This window comes from Acanthopagrus latus, chromosome 2 (genome assembly GCF_904848185.1).
Source record: "Acanthopagrus latus isolate v.2019 chromosome 2, fAcaLat1.1, whole genome shotgun sequence".
NCBI classification, from domain to species: Eukaryota; Metazoa; Chordata; class Actinopteri; order Spariformes; family Sparidae; genus Acanthopagrus; species Acanthopagrus latus.
Genome location: NC_051040.1, coordinates 15424169 through 15444153, shown reverse-complemented (window position 1 = coordinate 15444153; position 19985 = coordinate 15424169). Strand labels below are relative to the sequence as shown.

General features: G+C 44.5%; 1 protein-coding gene across 3 annotated transcripts in view; it reads left to right on the top strand.

The window, feature by feature from the left end:
- Positions 1–19826, top strand: part of kmt2a (lysine (K)-specific methyltransferase 2A) — a 42801-nt gene extending 22975 nt beyond the window's left edge. For 2 of the 3 annotated variants that reach the window (XM_037120901.1, XM_037120894.1), the window contains exons 16-34: positions 177–250; positions 2511–2725; positions 2808–2902; positions 2988–3125; positions 3229–3387; positions 3488–3599; positions 3701–3779; positions 3931–4091; positions 4191–4337; positions 4444–7108; positions 8519–11122; positions 12164–12226; positions 12309–12535; positions 12799–12873; positions 13017–13191; positions 13345–13452; positions 14277–14357; positions 14642–14771; positions 15162–19826. In XM_037120901.1, coding sequence (XP_036976796.1) covers positions 177–250; positions 2511–2725; positions 2808–2902; positions 2988–3125; positions 3229–3387; positions 3488–3599; positions 3701–3779; positions 3931–4091; positions 4191–4337; positions 4444–7108; positions 8519–11122; positions 12164–12226; positions 12309–12535; positions 12799–12873; positions 13017–13191; positions 13345–13452; positions 14277–14357; positions 14642–14771; positions 15162–15437 — 7584 coding nt within the window. In that variant the 3' untranslated portion in view covers positions 15438–19826. The remainder of the gene's footprint in view (positions 1–176; positions 251–2510; positions 2726–2807; positions 2903–2987; positions 3126–3228; positions 3388–3487; positions 3600–3700; positions 3780–3930; positions 4092–4190; positions 4338–4443; positions 7109–8518; positions 11123–12163; positions 12227–12308; positions 12536–12798; positions 12874–13016; positions 13192–13344; positions 13453–14276; positions 14358–14641; positions 14772–15161) is intronic. The other variant, XM_037120906.1, reaches the window with a different exon arrangement.
- The last annotated feature ends 159 nt before the right edge of the window (positions 19827–19985 follow it).

Genomic DNA, 19985 nt, shown 5'->3' with positions numbered 1-19985 from the left:
TTTCTTTAAATCTTTCTTTCTATCTTCCAATTGGGATTGCCCTGTGGCAGGCATAGGTTAAGTGTCTTGATCAAGGTAACATCAAGCTAGAGCCCCTCGTTCTTGCCCCAAATGCAGATCTGTCAAGTGCTCTCAAAGGCTGCTGTGCAAACTTCATTGAATGCTTTCTGTTTCAGCAAATGGACCGAATCTTCCCGTGGTTCAAAGTGAAAGAGTCCAGGTTCTGGGAAAGACAAAACGTCTCTGCCAAGTGAGTGTCTATAGCACCGTAATCAATACAAGCAGTTGTACCTATTACACAGTGTTGAGTGTCCAGAATCCAAATCTTCTGAGTTACTCATTACAGTTACGTAAGATATAATTCTTGGACATAATAATCTTCACCAGCTGGTTCTAGATCACTTTAACAGCATTATGATGTAATTATTTGAAAATGTTCTTTGAAAATTAACCAGATTTATATGCTTACCGTCTTGTTATTCAGAGATTTGAACGAACATCTGGCGAAAGTACTGGACAAGAAGTTAACATTAAAACTCTCACTAATCTGAACAGAGTGTGAAAGTCAGTACTTACACATGGCCCCCCGAGCTGGCAGACCTCTCAGTCTTAATAATTGTGAAGTGTGTGATGTGCAGATATTCTCTAAACTCGTAGTGTAAGTTTGTAATTACAGAGAAGAACATTTGATATGTAATACTCTTGTAATGTGAGCCGGGAGAAGAAACTGCAGTTTTCAAGAAGTTTTGGTCTGTAATTATTGAAATGAGGAGTAAGTTGTGGTTTCTCGGGGACAAGCTGTGCCATCATCTGAGGAAACCAGAAGCAGTGAACTAATATTTATAAAACGTCTGGGCTGACTGTACCAACAACCTCTGAGTGAAATTGGTGCAAATAACAGGCAAAGGGCGACATCAGGATTTCATATTACTGTCACCTTATTGTTTGGGAGTCACAGCTTAAACATTTTCTTAACACTGAAAGAAGTCCCTTTTTAACAACTTTTGTGACTGAGCCGAGTAGATCAATGAAGTGGTTTCCTTTCACTAGGGACAATGACTGTGATTACATTTCCCAGTCAAGATTTAAAGCTGCAGTAATGACATTGATTCCACAGTTTGTCTGGTTTAATGAGCCCACTGGACAGCTTAGTGGTGAATGTACTGCAAGTGGATAATAGATAAGAAGGCCATACACTCTCTAGAATATCAGTGATTGATGTGATTATTAAGATTAAGTTTACTGTATGTATTTGTGTGCTATTTTTACTGACAAGAGAACACAATGAAATCAACTCCTCTTAGCTTTTCTCTACGTGAGTGAGCAGCTTCCTGAAATTTATGTAGAACAGTGGTTATTGATTAGAACACATGCCTTTACGTCAGTTATTAATAATGAAATGATTATATTGAATTATTGATGCTGTTTACAAAGAAGGAACAGCTCAAACCTCATACACAGCTTTCTGACTGTCACTTTATAAATGAATGGCCTGGGTTTTACTGCTTATTCACACTCTCACTGATTCACTCGCTCTCCCTCTTATATTTAGCTCTCAGCTTTCCCAGACCATTTATTCAGCTTCTCCTCCAGACATTGTGGGAGGCAAACCGTAACAGTGTCACATTTCACTTAAAGGCTCTTTCATGCATATTTGTGGTCTAATTGTGGTTTACTTGTCAGTTTTGTCTATTGCACGATGTATCAGTGTTCCAGTCCAGGAAACCAGTGATCCATCCAGTGGATCCTGTGGATCCATCATTTCTTTAATGCCTGTTTAATGCCTGTGCTGGCACATTAAGTATGATCCTTCACATCACACCAGTTACACAGCCTTGCTTGACTTGGCAAAACTTAACTTGGCAAAGCTCCTTGGATGTGATTATTTATTATTGGTGTCACTGCTCATTTACGACCCAGAGGAATTTTTCTTTGGATAAAATCCTGAGATGCTCACAGTAGAGAATATAATCTGATTGATCGTGTTGAGAGATTAAAGGTGCAGTGTGCAGGCATGGCAGAAATGGAAAATAAAAGTCACGGTTATGCTTTCATTTGCGCATAATCACCTGACAGTAGGACTCATTGTGTTTTTATTCTACCTCAGAATGAGCCTTTTGTATCTACAGAGTGGGTCCTCCATGTTTCTATAGTGGCCTGGAAAGGACAAACCAAACACTGGCTCTCATCATATTGAGATCAATAATCAAAGTTTTATTCAGGGAAATCGCTGCTCTATAGCACTGAAGCTGTCTCGGAGGAGCATAACACCATGACAGTTGTTCTGATGTAAAAACAGTCCTAACCACACGCATGAATACCTGAATAGTCTTTTTCAAGTACTTGTAAAACCACATAATTGTGTTTTCAAGTTCTTTTTAGTTTTGCTCTGTTCTTCACACAGAGACATTTACAATCAAAATATCAGAGCCTCTCATTTTACCCAATCTTTGTTACTCCTAATAGGATGCTAGTTAAAAGTGCTGCCTCTGTATCTCGTTGTTTTCCAGCAGTGGGCTCCTCCCTAATGCCGTGCTGCCTCCTTCCCTGGACCATAACTACGCCCAGTGGCAGGAGAGACAGGAGCTTTCCCGTGCTGAACACCCCCACCTCATGAAGAAGATCATCCCAGCTCCCCGGCCCAAAACCCCCGGTGAACCAGATACTCCAGCCTCCCCTCCTCCTCTCCCTCCATCTCTGCCCCCACCACCACCACTGCTACCTGGTGAGGGAACGGCAAATATGTGCACAAGTACTTCATATTTTTGCGCATCTTGCGACTTTATTTTATGATGTCTTCATTTCAGATCGTGAAGACAGCCCAGAGCTCCCTCCTCCACCAGGTGTTAGTGATAACAGGCAATGTGTTCTGTGTCTGAAGTATGGAGACGAGAACACTAATGTGAGTTGGAAAATTTGCTTGGACTGTCGTTAACACACACAAAAAAATGTTTTTGTTTCAATTGTAACATGCATCATTGTTTCAGGAGGGGGGCAGGCTATTGTACATCGGTCAGAACGAGTGGACCCATGTGAACTGCGCCCTGTGGTCCGCTGAGGTGTTTGAGGACGATGACGGCTCTCTGAAGAATGTTCACATGGCTGTGCTCAGGGGAAAACAGCTGGTAAGACACTTGTCCATCCCAGTTCTCGCTCTAGTTTCAGTTTACATTTGTTGTACATTTGTTGGACAGACAATTACAAGTTGTCGTGTTGCTTTTTTTTCAGCGCTGTGAGAAGTGTCAAAAGCCAGGGGCCACAGTCGGATGCTGCCTCACCTCTTGCACCAGCAACTACCACTTCATGTGCGCCCGCCAGTGCCACTGTGTCTTCCTAGAGGACAAGAAGGTCTACTGTCCAAAGCACAGGGACCTCATCAAGGGAGAAGTATGGACATCTTCCTATTTATAAAACCACACCAGGCTTGGACTATGACTTAACTTTTTTAATTTTCTCCTCACAATTCCTATTTTTTGTTTTTCTGTAGGTGGTGTCTGGGTTTGAGGTGACCCGCAGGATTCTGGTGGACCTGGAGGGAATCAGTCTCCGGAGGAAGTGGCTGGCAGGACTGGAGCCTGAAAATGTCCATATGATGATAGGTAGGTTGACTGCCTGCTGGTATGTGTTGGTGGATAAACATACAGTTTCTTGAAGTACTTCAAATGTCTCTTGAATGCTGATTTAAACCCCATCGTTGCAGGCTCCATGACCATCGATTGTTTGGGGATACTGACTGAACTCTCAGACTGCAAACGCAAACTCTTCCCTGTGGGATACCAGTAAGTTTTGTCCGCCCTTTTTTTTTTATTTATTTTTTTTATTTCATTTATCTTAAAGTCTTCTCTTGCCATTTTTAGTTCAAACATTACTACAGCTAACTGCTTGAGGTAGGGTTGTTGTGCCAAACTAAATAAAATCTCTTGCATCCAGGTGTTCGAGGGTTTACTGGAGTACTTTAGATGCTCGAAAGCGCTGTGTGTATACCTGTCGGATCTTAGTTTGTCACCCTCCAGTGGTTGAGTCTGACTTGAAAAACATGATGGCTCCTGAGGAGAATCGCACGATAGCACACAGCCCACCTTCCATAACAGGTAACCTATAGTGACCATTTATAATTTAGCTTTTAATGTGAAATTTGTGTTAAATTAATCTATGATTTGTGTCAATTTCTCCTTTTTTTGGATATCTAGAGTTTCCTGATCCATTTGAATCCCCAAGACGCTCTGACACCCTTTCCCCTGCCAACACCCCAAAGCTCAGGGTTTACACCAGGAACCGACACCCCAGTTACCCCCCCTGCCAGCGCTCGCTAGGCCCCAGACCCATGCCCTCTCCAGGTACACACATGCATTCCAACTTGGCTATAGAATAATGATTTGATATTAATGAGTAGAAATACTTTTCAATTGTCAGCATTTCAATTTCTGTGTCTTTTTTTTGTAGGAGGTACCTCTCAGCCCCAAAGCCATGAGATTGTGACAGTAGGAGACTCCCTGGTAAACCCGGGCATGCGGAATATTGACTCCCGTCGCCACAGCTCCCCTTCACTCTCCCCTCCTCCCCACCAGATGAACAGACAGAGAGGTGTGACTTCACCACCTCAGATTTTGTCACGCCCCATTACCTCACCACCTCCCCTCATCCCTTCCCCTGCCAGAGACCCAGAAAAGTCTAAACACCCCAGCAAAGACTCAAAGAGTCCAGTCCAGAGAGATGATGAAAGAGGTCGACTGTTCTCCACGGACAGAAATAGACAGCAGCCATCCAGAGACCAAGGGTTGAGAGATGGGGACAAGGGGAGAGTCTCAATTCAAGACCAAGCCTCAAAGGATTCTGATAAGAATAGATCCTCCAGAGAACTTGGGCAAAAAGACTCGGACAAGGGTGAAATACCAGCCAAAGAGCCAGAAAAGAGGAGACCACTGAGTAAAGACTCAGGTCTGAAAGAATCTGAGAGGGGAAGGCCCATGAGTAGAGATCCGTTAAGAGATTCAGAAAAGGGGAGGCAAGTGAACAGAGATTTGGAGAAGGGGAGGCAGACAAGCAGAGAGTCAAGTAATAGAGAGACAGATAAGAGCAAATCATCCTCTAGAGATCCCAGCTATAAGAATATTGACAAAGCTCGGTCACTCAGTCGAGATGCAGGGCCAAGGGACTCTGAGAAGCATCGACAATATAGCAGGGAAACAGGAAAAGACTCAGGCCAAGGTAAAGACAGAGTGTCTAGCAGAGACTCTGACAAGGGTAGACCTCCCTCGAGAGACTCCAGTTATAGAAGCACAGAGAAAAACAAAGACGCTGGCTCAGGGAAAGATAGCAACCCTTGCAGTCAGTCCAAACAGGCTGGAGGGGACAGTAAGAGCCCCAGACTGGCACCCACAGGCTCAGGCCAGTCCTCCCCTCCTGTGGGCACTGCTGTTCTCACAGGTCAGCAGAGAGGCGGCAGCACCAGGCAGACAGACAAGCTGGGGAAACATGGAGGCAAGGACCAGGATGTCTCTGCGAGTCTGTTGCCCCGTCATCGGTCCACCCCAACCTCTAACAGCACCCAGTCTAAGGACAAGGCCAGCTCAGGGAAGGAGAGTAGTAGTGGCACTGGAAATTTAATGCCAGCTTCACTCCATAAGGACTCTGTTGTTGGGAAATCTGGCTCCCCGCAGTCTTCATTTCAGAAGTCCAATGCACGGAAATCAAATGATTACTCATCAGGTCCAGCCACGGCAGCAGCAATGAAGCCTCTGTGGCCGTCAAGGACACCAGCAGAAGATGAAGCTGTGAAGAGAGGCTCCATGCACCTGGCCTCCCCAGCTGCAGCCTCAGCTGCCAAAGACAAACACCCCAAAGTTAAGACAGGAGGCAGCAGAGAGGTGTCCAAAGACCGTGAACGAGAGAAAAGCCTTCACAACAGCAACAGCAGCAACAAAATCCCCCTTCTAAACAATAATACGAAAGCTACGGGCAGCTCCAACACACATGCTACAAACCCCACCTCTCACAACAGCAGCAATAGCAAAGCTCCAGTGCTCGGAAACAGCACCAAATCTCACGGAAAGGCTCAGGGGGAGAAGCTTGAGAACCAAGGAGGGGACAGGTCTTCCTCAAAGAGCAGAGAAAATTACTCTTGTCCTGATAGGAAGAACAGCTCCAGTCTGGACAACTTGCAGCAGCTGCAGCAAGTTGGTTTAGCTCAAGAGAAAGGAGTGAAGACCTCTTCCCAGTCTCACACCAAACCAGCAACTAACCAGCTGCCATTGTCCTCCAGAGAGAAAAAGAGATCAGCTAAACCCCCGACTGTAGCCCCGCTAAAGACTGATGTCAAGACTGATCCTAATGGGACCAGCACTGTTGTTGGCATTTCTTCCTCCTGTCCCACGACCACTACCTCCACCATCTCTCCTGCCGGCCAGGGGACCCGACGCTCTGCACGCTCCACTGTCTTCTCCTCACCCTCTGCCAGCAGCAGCGACAGCTCTGAATCTGACACACAGACTCAGACAGAGGAAGACGATTTGCGCAAGGAGCACTCACGCAGTGAGCTCCGAGACCACCGCAGCCTCCTCAGTCAAGGCACTGAAGATGAGGGCGATGGCCCAGAAGATGACCACGACAGAGGCTTGGATGATAAACATCACGAAGACGACAGCGACGGATCGGGGTCAGCCAAGCGGCGTTACCCTCGACGCAGTGCCCGAGCACGCTCCAACATGTTTTTTGGCCTCACGCCTTTCTACGGGGTTCGCTCGTACGGCGAAGAAGACCTCCCCTTCTACGGCAGCGGGGATGGAGCCGGTGCCGTGGTTAAGAGGAGGACTGGTGGCCGTAAGAAATCAGCTGAGGGGCAGGTGGATGGAGCAGATGATATGAGCACCTCCTCTTCGTCAGGGGACAGTGGAGAGGATGACGACAGTGGAATAAAACAGAGGGGTAAAGATCCTTACTACTACAACTTCACCCGAACAATAATTAACCCTGGTGATGGCCTACCGTCAATAGAAGGGATAGACCAGTGTCTGGGAAGAGGATCCCAGCTTCAACGCTTTCTAAAAGACGAGGAGCAGCAGCAGCAGAGGGCTCAGGGAAAAGCTGAAGAGGACATGCTGAGTGCATTGTAAGTACACATAATTATAACATAATAACATTATACATGTTATTGATTCTTTGGACAGTGATACAATATCATCTGATATCACACAGACTGCCAAAATTTGTTGCAGTTCAGGAGCCTGTGATCGATATGGGATGAAATCAGATGCCTGTTTAACACAGAACAAGCTGCCATTTCTTTATTACAAAAAACAACACATAAACACACATAAATACTCCACTAACACATATAGAACATGGCAAAAATATTAAATTTGGCTCAGTAATAACTGTCAAGGACATAAAATAATTGTGTTTTGCAAGTCACCATTGTAAGCTTAAAGGTGCAGTATGTAACAAGAGTAACAGCTAAATGTAGCTGCGCCTAGTTTTTTAGCTTAGTTAGCTGTGCAGCTAATGCTCAGGCTCATACTGGGGGCTAAGGGGTCAGGGTAGTGTTAGTGTCACACCACTTGCACAGGAGCATTGGTCCAGGATGGGCAGAGGTTAGCTCCAGTAGATATCTATGCAACAGAATACATAGACATCAAAATGTCAAAATTGCTATTCAGTCTCATTCTGTTGATAATTTCAGGCAACGTAATGCCCCCTTAAAGGTGCAGTATATAAGAATTTTAGTTGAAATAAAAACAAAAATGTAACTTATGAAATGAAATGTGAAGAAGAAAGAATTGTGACACAGTGTGAACGACATCTATGTATTGTGTGACCAAGATGCAATTTCTATAGCGGTTAGCATGATAACAAGCTAACCCCCTCCCATCCTTTCTCATCATACCACTCTGAGATTCCGTTCCAGACTGCTAGCTGCACGGCTAACTGAGCTTACTATCAGCAGTGAACCAGGTGATATGCTGCCCCCTCTTTGTTTGGCATATGAATTCAAGAGGTGGCCAAACATTACATGTTACACCTTTTAAGCCTATAACTCTTTTCACTGCATAAATGATCTTAGCAGCTAACATTTCCTTTACTCATTGCTCAACAACTCATAGGTATCATTTAAGGATTTTGTTGCTGTCTTTGCCGTTTTAAGTCACTGCATCTCCAAACAGAGCACCGTGGTTGAATTTCAACCTGTAGTCACATTTTTTCAGCCAAAAATTGTGAAAAAGCTTACCTACGTTAAAGCTTAGTTAGCAGACTGCTGAGTGAGATGGTCTGTTTGTGTCTTGACTCGTGGACTAGTGTTCTTGGCTGCTTGCCATCCCATGTCTGTTGCTAGCTCTGTTTGAATATGTTGGGGGAACTTTTGTTATTTATTGTAAAGATGATGGCAGTCTTTGACTTTCTTGACATAAAATTGATACATCGATCTGGATCACAGGCTTGTTACACCTCTAACAATTATTTGATTGAATAATATGGACTAAAATGTATTTTACAATCTGACACAGTTTTTTTTGTTCGACAGGACTTTAGGCAAGCAGCGAATTGGCCAGCTTGATGGTGTTGATGATGGCTCAGAGAGCGATACCAGCATCTGCACCACCAGCACCACAACCACTACAGCCACCTCCTCTTCCACCCCACATAAGAGCAATCCTAAGAGAAGGGGCAGAGAAAGGCACACGGAGAAACCCGATTCCCATGACACAAGCAAGGAGGCTGACAACAGTGGTGGAGCAGTGAGCGGCAACACGCGCGAAGGAAGAAAGAACCAGAAAGAAAACTGTCTTCCTTTAGGAGGCGGGGTCAAGTCACAGCCACAGAGTCAGGGTCAGGATCCTCTTGAGGCCCAGCTGTCCCTCAGCACAGACCTGCTTAAATCGGACTCGGACAACAACAACAGTGATGACTGTGGGAACATTTTGCCGTCAGACATCATGGAGTTCGTCCTCAACACACCTTCCATGTCAATGCAGGCCCTGGGTCAGCAGGCGGAGCCGTCTTCCTCGGAGCTGCTCCTGGATGAGGGCTATGTAGATGTCAACCGCCGTAAAGACATTCTGTTTGATGACTTTTCCCAGCCACTGCCAAGTGCTGAGAGTGGAGGTGTAGTGGAGAGCAGTGTGAATAGCTCCATATCTGTAGAGGAGCCATATCTTCCTTTGGAGCTGCCATCTGACCTCTCTGTCCTGACCACACGCAGCCCGACTGTCAGCACCAGTCAGAACCACACTGCTGGGAGTCTTATCTCTGATACCTCAGACCGCACTATGCTGGGCTTGACCTCTGACCCAGAGACAATCACTGGAGAGAAGAGTGGGGACAAGAAAAGAACGGGGCCAGGCATGTCGCCATCAGAGAATCAGCATGATGCTACGGCTTTGGGAAACAGGGACACGCAGGTCACAGAAGGTCATATGACCCCTGAGCAGTTCATTCCCAGCCCTGCCATTGGCCAAGTGGTTGAACCTCCAGGTAACCAGGATGTTCCCAGGAGTTCTGGTACCCCTGGTTTGCCAAGTTCTCCCTCCCTGCCTCAGAAGTACCTCCCGGCATCTGCTGCAGCTGCAGGCAGCCCCAGTCCAGTTCCTGGCCCAGGACCATCCCAGGCTCAGGTTTCGAGCCCAGCAGTCATCAAACCAGGCCCTGACAAGCTCATTGTGGTTAACCAGCAATTCCAGCCTCTCTATGTCCTACAGACAGTCCCTAATGGTGTCACCCAAAAAATGAGTGCCACAGGAGTGATGGATACTAGCTCTCAAGCTGTGCTGAGCTCCATGACTCTTACCACTGGGTTAGGTACTGGGTTATCCACAGCCCAGCCAATATTTCCTGCTGGCGGCAAAGTCCTGGGCACCATGCCTCACCCATCCCAGATTCACACATTCACAGGAACAACACAGACCGGCTTCCAGACAGGAATCCCCAGCACCACCTCAGGGCTTCTCATTGGGTTGCCCTCGCAGCCCCACGACCAGCCCCAAATTCTGGTCTCAGAGGCTGGTCGACCTCACGAGCTGGGTCACAGTGTCACCATTGTGTCCAGTCCCTCCTCCCTCACATCTTCCCAGACTGTACTCGCCTCGGCTCATGGCAAAAAGAGGCCCATCTCTCGTCTTCAGCCAAGAAAAGGCAAAAGGTTGGCCCGTTCCCGTAGCCAGCCAACCCTGGCCCCATCTGAAGTGGGCCCTCCAAACATGACCCTCATCAACATATCTACCCCTCAGATTACTGCAAGCATTGCTGGCCAACCTGGAGGCCTTGTTGAGTTAAGCCCCCTCTCTTCTCAGCGCAAGGTCCCAAACATTATCAAGAGACCAAAACCAGGAGGTGTTATGTACTTGGATCCTACTACTCTCCTTCAGCCGAGGATTTCTGGTCCCGCCCAGCCTGGTATCCTTAGTCATGATTCCTCTGCGCACCTTCTTCCTTGCACAGTCTCTGGTCTCAACCCCAGTCAGTCGGTGTTGAATGTTGTGTCTGTGCCAACTTGTACTGCTGCTGGCCTTCTTGCACCAGGATCAGTCTCCCTCTCCACCCCTGTCCTCAGCTCTACTGAGATCACAGGGTCAATTAGCAACCTCCTGTTTAAAGCCAGTCCACATGGTTTAGGCCTGTCAGATCAGCCAATGGTCCTTCAGTCAGCAGGAGGAGGCCCTCTGATGTCACAGCTCGGCTCCTCTGTGCAGACATCTATAGCTAGCAGCATCTGCGTCCTGCCCTCCCAACAGACTATCAGCATGGCTGTCAGCCAGCAAGGAGACTCAGAAGGCAGTAATGTCCACTTACAGCATCAGTCTCAGGCCATTAACAGAGTCTGTACTGTGGACTCTGCTCCAAACACCACTGTTACTTTAACTCCCGCCACAGCTAACTCTCTAAACCCCGCCAAGGGACGTGTTGTTGGGGTGTTCACCCAAACCGCCACACATTCCCAGAGCAGTCGAACGACTCCTATTTCCAGATCATCAGAACAGCGATCATCCAACTCCACCACAGCCGCTGCAGAAAAAGGCAAACAGAAAACGAAGAGAAGCAGGCAGAGTACAGACTCGAGCAGCGGGAAGAAGCTCAAGGCGTCTCAGGCAGAGGAGCATCACGGCAACCCTGCAGGACGATCAAACCCAAGGTAAGCAGTGAGACACGTAATTTGTTTGAGGTTTATTCATTTTAACATGAATTCCTTGCAGATACTTAGCAACAGGCCTCACAAATGCATTGACAGTGAGAACAAAGGTTGTGAATGTATGCTGTGTCTTTATTCTAGACGCTTCTCTAGAATAGATCAATGTACACAAGTATGTTTTAGATGCTGTGCAGTATAGTAAAATGTGGTTCGGATGGACCTCTGTGTATTGTTACAGAGTTATTTACTAAAGTTTGCATGCTAACTAGCTAAACCAGGCCTGTCACAGTCCAAACCTTTTTAGCTAGTTGTGTAAGCACCAACACTCCCCCACTGCTCTGAGCCCTCAGTCTGGACTGCTAGCTGCACGACCAACTGAGCAAAGCTAATGCAGGGTTCCCACGCGACCTGGAAAACCTGGAAAATCTGTAAAACAGTTGACCAGTTTTCCTGTCACGGAAAATGAGATTAAAAGCAGAATGTCCTGGAAAGTCTTGTGTTGTGCTAAAACATAACATTACACACTACAGCATGGCATTAGCAGTATACTAAGTAGAATTATAAAAATGTAGATTCTTCTGAAACAGAAGCCAGTGAGTAGTTTGTTTTAATAGACTTGTCTTATTTTTCCATTTATTTTTCCATATATTTACTGTTGCTCTTAATTAAGGCAAAACTTAGGGCAACCATTAGTTACTAGAGAAAAATGCATTGGGGTTATAAATTAACTGAGCAACATATAAGTGTTTGGGTGCAGAAATTATTTCTGAGGAGTGGGAACCCTGTAATGGCAGCCACAGTTAGAAGCTGACTCTGGTGATATGCTGCCCCCTGTTGATTAAGAGTATGGATTCAACGGGTGGACAAGTCTTACATATTGCCCTTTTAAAGTAGGAGCACATTAAATGCAATTTCCATGCTTGAAACTTAGATTTTGGAAGCGATTTAAAATCGTTCAACTTAATGTGACTCCAAAAGTGTTCACAAAGTACTTTGCATGAATATATTGTAAATCTCACTCATCTTCTTTGCTCGCGGTTTCAGAGAGCTGAGCTCCCCTGAACCCATGGACACAGGGAAACCCACTGACAAGGCAACCAACAAGAGGTGAGGAGTCCTCTATGCTAGGTGCCTATTTTCATATTGACCTTGCGATGGAGTTCTAATGTTTGCCTAAAATCCTTTCCAGCATCCTTGGGAAGAAGAAGACATCTGAAGGTCCTGTTATATCGGGTAAAATAGCGGGGAAAGACAAAGCATCTGCAGCTGGGGGAGTGGGCTCTCTTCTTGTGGCGTCACCACCCGACCAGGATGGCAACAGCAGAGACACCGGCTTGGATAGCAAACCCAAGAAGGGCATCATCTTTGAAATCTGCAGCGAGGACGGCTTTCACATCCGCTGTGAGAGTATTGAAGGTGAGAGAAAATGACTTCCTTCTGTGTTATTTGTTTGTCTGTGCCAGTAAGCCCTATGCAGAAGGTTATACAACACCTGTTTTTAAGGTTTATATAGGTATAATTTGTGACAGAAATCAACGTCGTTCGTACAAAATGCTCCAGATTTACTGACTGCAGTCATTAATTCTTGACACAGCTAATAAGTCAGTGTAATTTGAACATTTGATATGTGTGGGTAAACATATAGCATTTATATTACTGAACTGTCTGTTCTCCCACAGAGGCTTGGAAATCTCTGACTGACAAAGTGCAGGAAGCTCGCTCCAATGCACGACTCAAAGAGCTCTCATTTGAAGGTGAGCCCTCATTCTGACTGCATCAAGAAAGCAAAGAAGAATCGATATGTCATTGTATTTTTAGGATTAGTTTCATATTCTTTATCTTGATCTTTTGAATGGGCAGTACAGATGATTCACTGTGTTTTCTTTTCTCTACCCAGGTGTGAACGGATTGAGGATGCTGGGAATCGTCCATGAGGCGGTGGTCTTCCTGCTGGAGCAGCTTTACGGCTCCAGACACTGTCGGAGCTACCGGTTCCGCTTCCACAAACCAGAGGAAACTGATGAACCTCCCATCAACCCCCACGGAACAGCTCGGGCAGAGATCAGCCACAGGTTAGGAAGACATTTACACACACATGCACACACACCCACACACACACACACCTCCATAGGGTGTTGAGTTGGTTTTAATTGAACTTGTAACTGTACCTGTTGAGAGTCTTGTGTGTTTCTGACTGCTGTCTGTTCCATCTGTTTGCCCTTCAGGAGGTCTGTGTTTGACATGTTCAATTTCTTGGCCTCAAAACATCGCCAGCCTCCTGAGTACAGGCCGCAAGAAGACGATGATGATGAAGGGCAGCTCAGGACTGCCAGGTCAGTTACAGCGCACACAAAATCCTTTTTATTTATTCACTGTGAATATTTCTTTCTGCTGCTAGAATACTTGAATCCCCCCCACATGGATCACTCTCACTTAAACAGATCTTAATGTTATGTGCTCTGTACCTGGACAGACCTTGTTTGTACAAATAACATACAACTGACAATGAACTACAGTGTGGTCTAACATTTTGTAAGCTTTGTTATCCTTTAAATTGATTTCATTTCCCCCGATAAGCATTTGCATAGTGTATACTGGTTTCCGAGACTCTTACTGTGAATATAAAAACAGAACTAAATCTGTCTCATGCGCTACAGTTAAAATTTGCTGCCCTGGTTCAGACTGTGTCTTTGTTGTTGTTTGCATTCATAACCCTCTCTAAAATGTTTTACTTTACCAAAAGAAAACCAATGCAACTGATCACAACACATCCTGAAGTCAAATCGAGTAATGGCTTTGTCTCTTTGTCTGTGCTCCGCTCTGTGTTTGTGTGGACACCCACAGTGGAATACACAGAGTGACTGGCAGCAGAGGAAAATTAAAAGGCGTTAGGATTTGCACTGAGCCGAACTGAAACGAGTACACATAAATAAGATGAAGAACTAATATCTAGATCCTTTCCCTCAGTTCAGCGTGGCGGTCCTTTTGTGGGGTCAGGTGGCATGTGTGTAAATGTGACCGTCAGAATCAGAAACATCTGGCACTGACTGGCTTGTTCTGGTCCCTGGCTGGTCGATCAGTGCATCTCTAACCTTATCTTCTTCTTTTGTTATGGAGAAACTGTAACATTTCTTTTTCTTTCATGCTGTTGTTGCAGGCGTGCCTCCATGGAGCTTCCACTGACTGTGAGATTCAAACAGCTCAAGGCCACCTCGAAGGAAACTGTCGGAGTCTACAGGTTAGATCACTGTCATTCACGAATCATTTAGGATGATGAAAAATTGGACTTAGATAGTGAAAACATTAGACATTTAAATTCTTTCTTCGCAGTAACCTTGGTTGTTTTTAATAATGAGATCTGTCAACTGCTGTTGTTGCGCATGATTAAGTTTATTCACTTTCATTCTCTCTTTTTCAATTTGCTGTTTGTCAAAATAAACTGTATACCTCCAGCTCAAGAAATTAAAGGAAAGGTTTGATTAAAATTGAGGAAAAGAGTTTAAAAACAGTATCGGTCTGCAGGTCTCCCATTCATGGCCGAGGTCTGTTCTGCAAGAAAACCATTGATGCTGGAGAGATGGTCATCGAGTACTCTGGAAACGTCATTCGGTCTGTGCTCACCGACAAGCGGGAGAAGTATTATGATGGAAAGGTGAGGTCCTGGGAATAAACTCTTGAGTTTAAACTTCACAGGCTGCTTGCAGTCAGGTGATTGCAACGATGCGTGAGGTGCGGAAGTGAAAAGCAGAATGGATGAGATGGAAGAAAGTCTGTTTGTTATCGATGCTACATATTGTTGTTCAAAACAGTTTGCTACACATTAGCACACATTACCATTATTCAAGTCTGCCCCTCCCAACACCAGACAGAAGTTTGGGCAACTAAACAAAACCACAGGAAGTATCATACTTTGCTGTGTATCTTAAATCACTTCCTGCCCTCTATTTTCTGTTTGCACCATAGCAATGGAACAGGTGACATCATACGCAAGAACGCATTTGATCATCTTGACTCATCAGTATGTTTTTTTCTTACCTCAAAGGGGATCGGTTGTTACATGTTTCGCATAGATGACTACGAGGTGGTAGATGCCACGATGCACGGCAACGCAGCCCGCTTCATCAACCACTCCTGCGAGCCCAACTGCTACTCTCGGGTCATCACTGTGGACAGCCAGAAGCACATCGTCATCTTTGCCTCTCGGCGCATCTACTGCGGCGAGGAGCTCACCTACGACTACAAGTTCCCTATTGAGGATGCCAGCAACAAGCTGCCCTGCAACTGCGGCGCGAAGAAGTGTCGCAAGTTCCTCAACTGATAATGTAAACGTTTTAAAAAGTGTCACAATGCTCTGAGGACACTGGCTTTATTTTCTGGGTCCGGTCCACGTAGGATCACAGCTGCCAACAGGGCACGAGCTCTGTCAGTGTTTCTGCTGCTGGTGTTGGCAGAACACAGTGGTGAGACGGCGGTCGTGGGTCGTTCTGTATATACAGGAAGACCATTTTGGAGGAGGGGCCATTTGTAGAAATTCCAACATATTGTGCCTCCTTTTGTCTCATTTACATTTGGCACGGGAAGTTTCACCGTCACAGGTGAGTTATGGAACAAGTTTGAGCCTTCACAACATTGCAATGTTTACTTTAATTTACATTTGGATGATAAAGTTTCCCCGTCATAATTATTTTTACATTGGCCCATCCTCCTTAATTTTCTAGAAATATGTAATGACTAATGCTGAGATGTGAACATAGAAGAAAAAAAAAATCAAAGAACTTGGTTCCATTTTACACCAAAGTGCAATTTGTTGAAGGGACTTGGAAGAGTAATTTTACTGGAAAGAAAAATTAAAAAGTTGTTAGAATTTCTTTTTTTCCTTTTTTTTTTCTTTTTATCTCAATGTCAGCTGTTATCGATGCACATCTCCCTGTCTGAATGTGCCCTGATGCCTTCAGAGTCGTCGTGATTCAGTGGACCCTTCCCCTAAAAACAGGCTTTTTGTTAAAAAACAAAACAAAAAAAAGCTTGTATCACTGTAAATAGGAGCTGCTTGTGTATTGCAGCCTGATAAGAACTGTACAGGTGGAAACACTAGGGGGAGCCAGAGAGAGAGAGAAGAGACAAGGGGAGTAGAAATGTAGATTTGTTAAAAAGAATAAAAAGGGTTATTTTTGGCGGTTCAGGGTGATATCTGAGGTTGATACCATCCGTTGTTCTTAAACTGACTTGTAGTCTAACAGCTTGGTAGCTATGTAGACGTGTTTATTGATGGGATGAAGCCTCTGGCCTGAGAGAGCGAGGCAGCTAGAGATTCTGGTGGACTGACAGCCAAGGGACCGGAGAACCTTACTGATGTGCTTTAGTAGACATATTTATAATTGATTTTTGGAGCTGTGGTCCAGAAACAGCCATGGATCTTGCAGAAACAGACAGACAGACAGACAGACAGACAGACAGGCATGTTGCATGCTGTTGTCATTATCAAACCTTAATACGCTCAGACTTTTGAATCACGTTCCAAACTGCAGCAGCGAAGAGAACCAAACCTCCCGCCCTTGAATTGAATTTTCACACAGCTTGTTTTTCTTCTCGGCCTGTTGTGATAACCATGGAAAATGTCTTTTTTTATTTGTATTTTAAAGTCTTGTCTGTTATCTGTCTTTTTATTATGGACAGGGAAATATCATGCTTGCTTTTAAAAAAACAAATGTAAATAATGTATATTTTTCTACAAAAAAAAGACTTGCTAAAAAAGCACTCACTAGTGAATAGCACTTGATGGTATTTATATTTTTAAAAAAACGTATTTATTTTATTGCCATTTTTGTAGGAAATAGAGGTTTACAAACACTAATGCTTGGTCTCTATGTTTTGTATTCCGCTGCCTTTTCAGAGTTGTTTTTTGTCGTCATTTTTTTTTTTTCCTTTTTCTTTTTTTTTTAATTTGTAGCCTGAATGTTTTCTTTGATTCCAAAGACTGACACTGGTCTGTGGCTTGGTCCCCTTTTCGTTCAGTCCACCAGTAGCTCTTTTATCTATCCCAGGCCATTTGGTCAAAGCTGATGGTTTTTTTCCATTGTTCCAGTTCTAGCTGGCAGTATGGCTGTCATGTGAACTATTATTATGCACTTGAGAGAGTTCAGATTGTTGATCCATAGCAGATCTCTCCTCTCTCCAGCCTTATTGTCTCCACACCACATCACACCGAGGATCAAGTCCACTCGCGGGTCGTGTCGCAGTGATTGGGTTTGTCTCGTCGTGAGTCGACAGGAGCTTTTGGCCAACAAGAATCCCGTCAGTTTAAAACTGTTTGTCCCTCTGCAGACTTGGTTTATAATAAAGAGGTGCCTTTATTTTAATGCTCCCAACAGCGTTCATCATACGTTTATTTGGAAAAAAAATCCCTCTTATTCTTTTGTTCAGTCTCCTCGTGGTTTGCCTTAGTTGTGAATGAGTATGCCTCCTCTCTCTTACAAGCCTTCATGTCCTGGACCGAATATTCAATCAGACTGTTTATCGACTGACTGGTTCCACAGCAGGACTCAAGTCAATTACGTTGTTTCTGTCCCTTTTGATTAATTTATTGTCGTCCCCTGTTCATGCTGACTTCGTCGTCACCTAAAGGCCGTTAGCAGTTTCTCCTACGAACATGACCCACACACACGGTTTGCACTTTAGCTGCGACACAGGCACTGAATAGACATAGGAAAATCTCCACTCCTTCTCCAGACAGACAATGCAACTCCACTGCTGAAAGCACACACATTCACTGAGAACACTTCTGTGAGTTTGTGCGTTGGGCCCCGTTATCAAAAAAATGCTCACCTTGGATTGGTCTTGATGACTCCTGGAAGTGGCGTTTGAGGCTCTTGCAAAGTGCACTTGACTCTTTTTTTTCTGCAACTAAGTGAAGGCAGGGACCACTCCGGCGGCCCTTTCCTTCCTGAAGGGTGCGGCTTGTACGAAACCTGGGCTGTGCTTCTGAGGCCGGCCCCGCAGTCGCACGGCTGCACCTACGTCGGGCTCGCTGGGTTCTGCTGCTAAGGTCAACAATGAATGTATATTCCTCCTCCGCATCATCGGACTCACGAATGGTGTCGACACTATGTCAGCTACGTTTTTGTTTTCAGTTATTTGTGTCAACAACCCTGGTAGATTTGGAAGAAATGTAGATAAGACCTCAAACTGGGCAGCAGCAGTTTCAGCACTGGGAATACTTATACTGAAGTGTGAACAGCAGGTGGCATTTCTGTCTGTAGGACAACTAGCTCAACACTTCACGCTAGCATCGGTGATAACACGTTCACTGATGCCAAGGGCTCTGTCTACGACTCGATACACTTCTACGTTTTCAGGGTCACAGGGTTCAGCGAACAATAACTCCTTTATTTCACAGCAGATATACAATAAGGAAATGGTCTCTGTTGTTTCTTTGGACTTCATTTTACCACGCCACACCAGTGGCCCTTCTCCGTCATTATCTGTAATTATAGTATAAATACATAACAATATTATACGGAAACATGCATAGTAATTTCTTGTACTTTAGTATCTATACAATATATGGAATGGACAGACAAACTTAGTTACAGTAGCAAAACAGCAGATTTATAATGGTTAATAGCAATGTTTCAATGTACTCTATAATGGTTTTGTGTTACAGTACTATCAGATGAAACTAACGTGCATCATTCTTTTGTATATTGATATCCAGTACCAATTTTGCTGTGCCTGTGAGTGTTTCCTTCACCAGCAAGGAGCACTGCAGTTTTTCTTTTTTTATTTTCTTTCTGGAAAGGAAACCGGTTTTTATGTGATGAGAAATGTAACTGTATTAATGTGGTTGTGAACTTCTTGAGGTCAGCCATTTTGTTGTTTTACCCCCCTTCCCCTCCCCTCTCCTCCCCCCGCCCTGGTTGTTGTAGTGAATGTTTTTTCCGTTTCTTCTCTGTACGTTTTTTTAAGAGGGACTTTTTTAGACGGCTTACTTGATGTGGTATAAATTAAGAGTTTGGTTTGTGGGAGACTGACCAGGAGTTGTAGAGATCCCACCAAAATGGCGTTCTGTTTTGTTTTGTTTTTGTTTTCTTCATTTTGGAAAACCTCTCATGTCTCCCCGGCCATCTCTCTCTCCTCCGAAGCTTTGGTTGTACTTATCATGTACTGTTTTTATAGAAAGTCATAATGCTGATGTTGAAAACATTTTATTTATTTATTTTGTGCAACATCCACCCTGAATTGTTCTTTTACAAGTCAAGGTTTGGGAGAGGTCGGACGAGTACGTAACATGTATTTGTAATATTCTAATTGTTTCTTGTGTATAGAAGTTATCAGCCTATGATGTGGTGTCACAGAGGGAGTGGACGGTGAGACGTGCAAAAAGAGGGATAATGGATCGTGAACAGGCTTGTTTCTTATGCCTTGAATATACCTTTGTCTTATCAATATTCCTCCCGCTCTGTGTAATAACGGTATCCGTGAGTTCAACAGTCACATTTTCTCCCGTTTTAACAGTGTTCTTTCAATACACATCAACGAAATGAAGGAAAACCACCACAGTGAAAATGAACCACAAACTACTTGGTTGAATGTATAATTAGGAAACAAAGTTGTACATAAGTGTAAAAAGAAAAGTTTCTAATCATGTTTATTTTCTATGCACTTTTTTATTTAAGTGATAGTTTAAATAATAAACATGTCTCCTTTACTCTGTCTCTTCTTTTGTCTTGTTCACTGGCTGCGCAGCTACAAAGTTTATAAAAACTTATCAGTGGGTTTGAAGACAATCTCACTATGAAGCATATTCAGTTGGTCTTGTGGAATTGAGCCACTCTCAGTTCACTTTTACCGAATGTGACTCTACTCA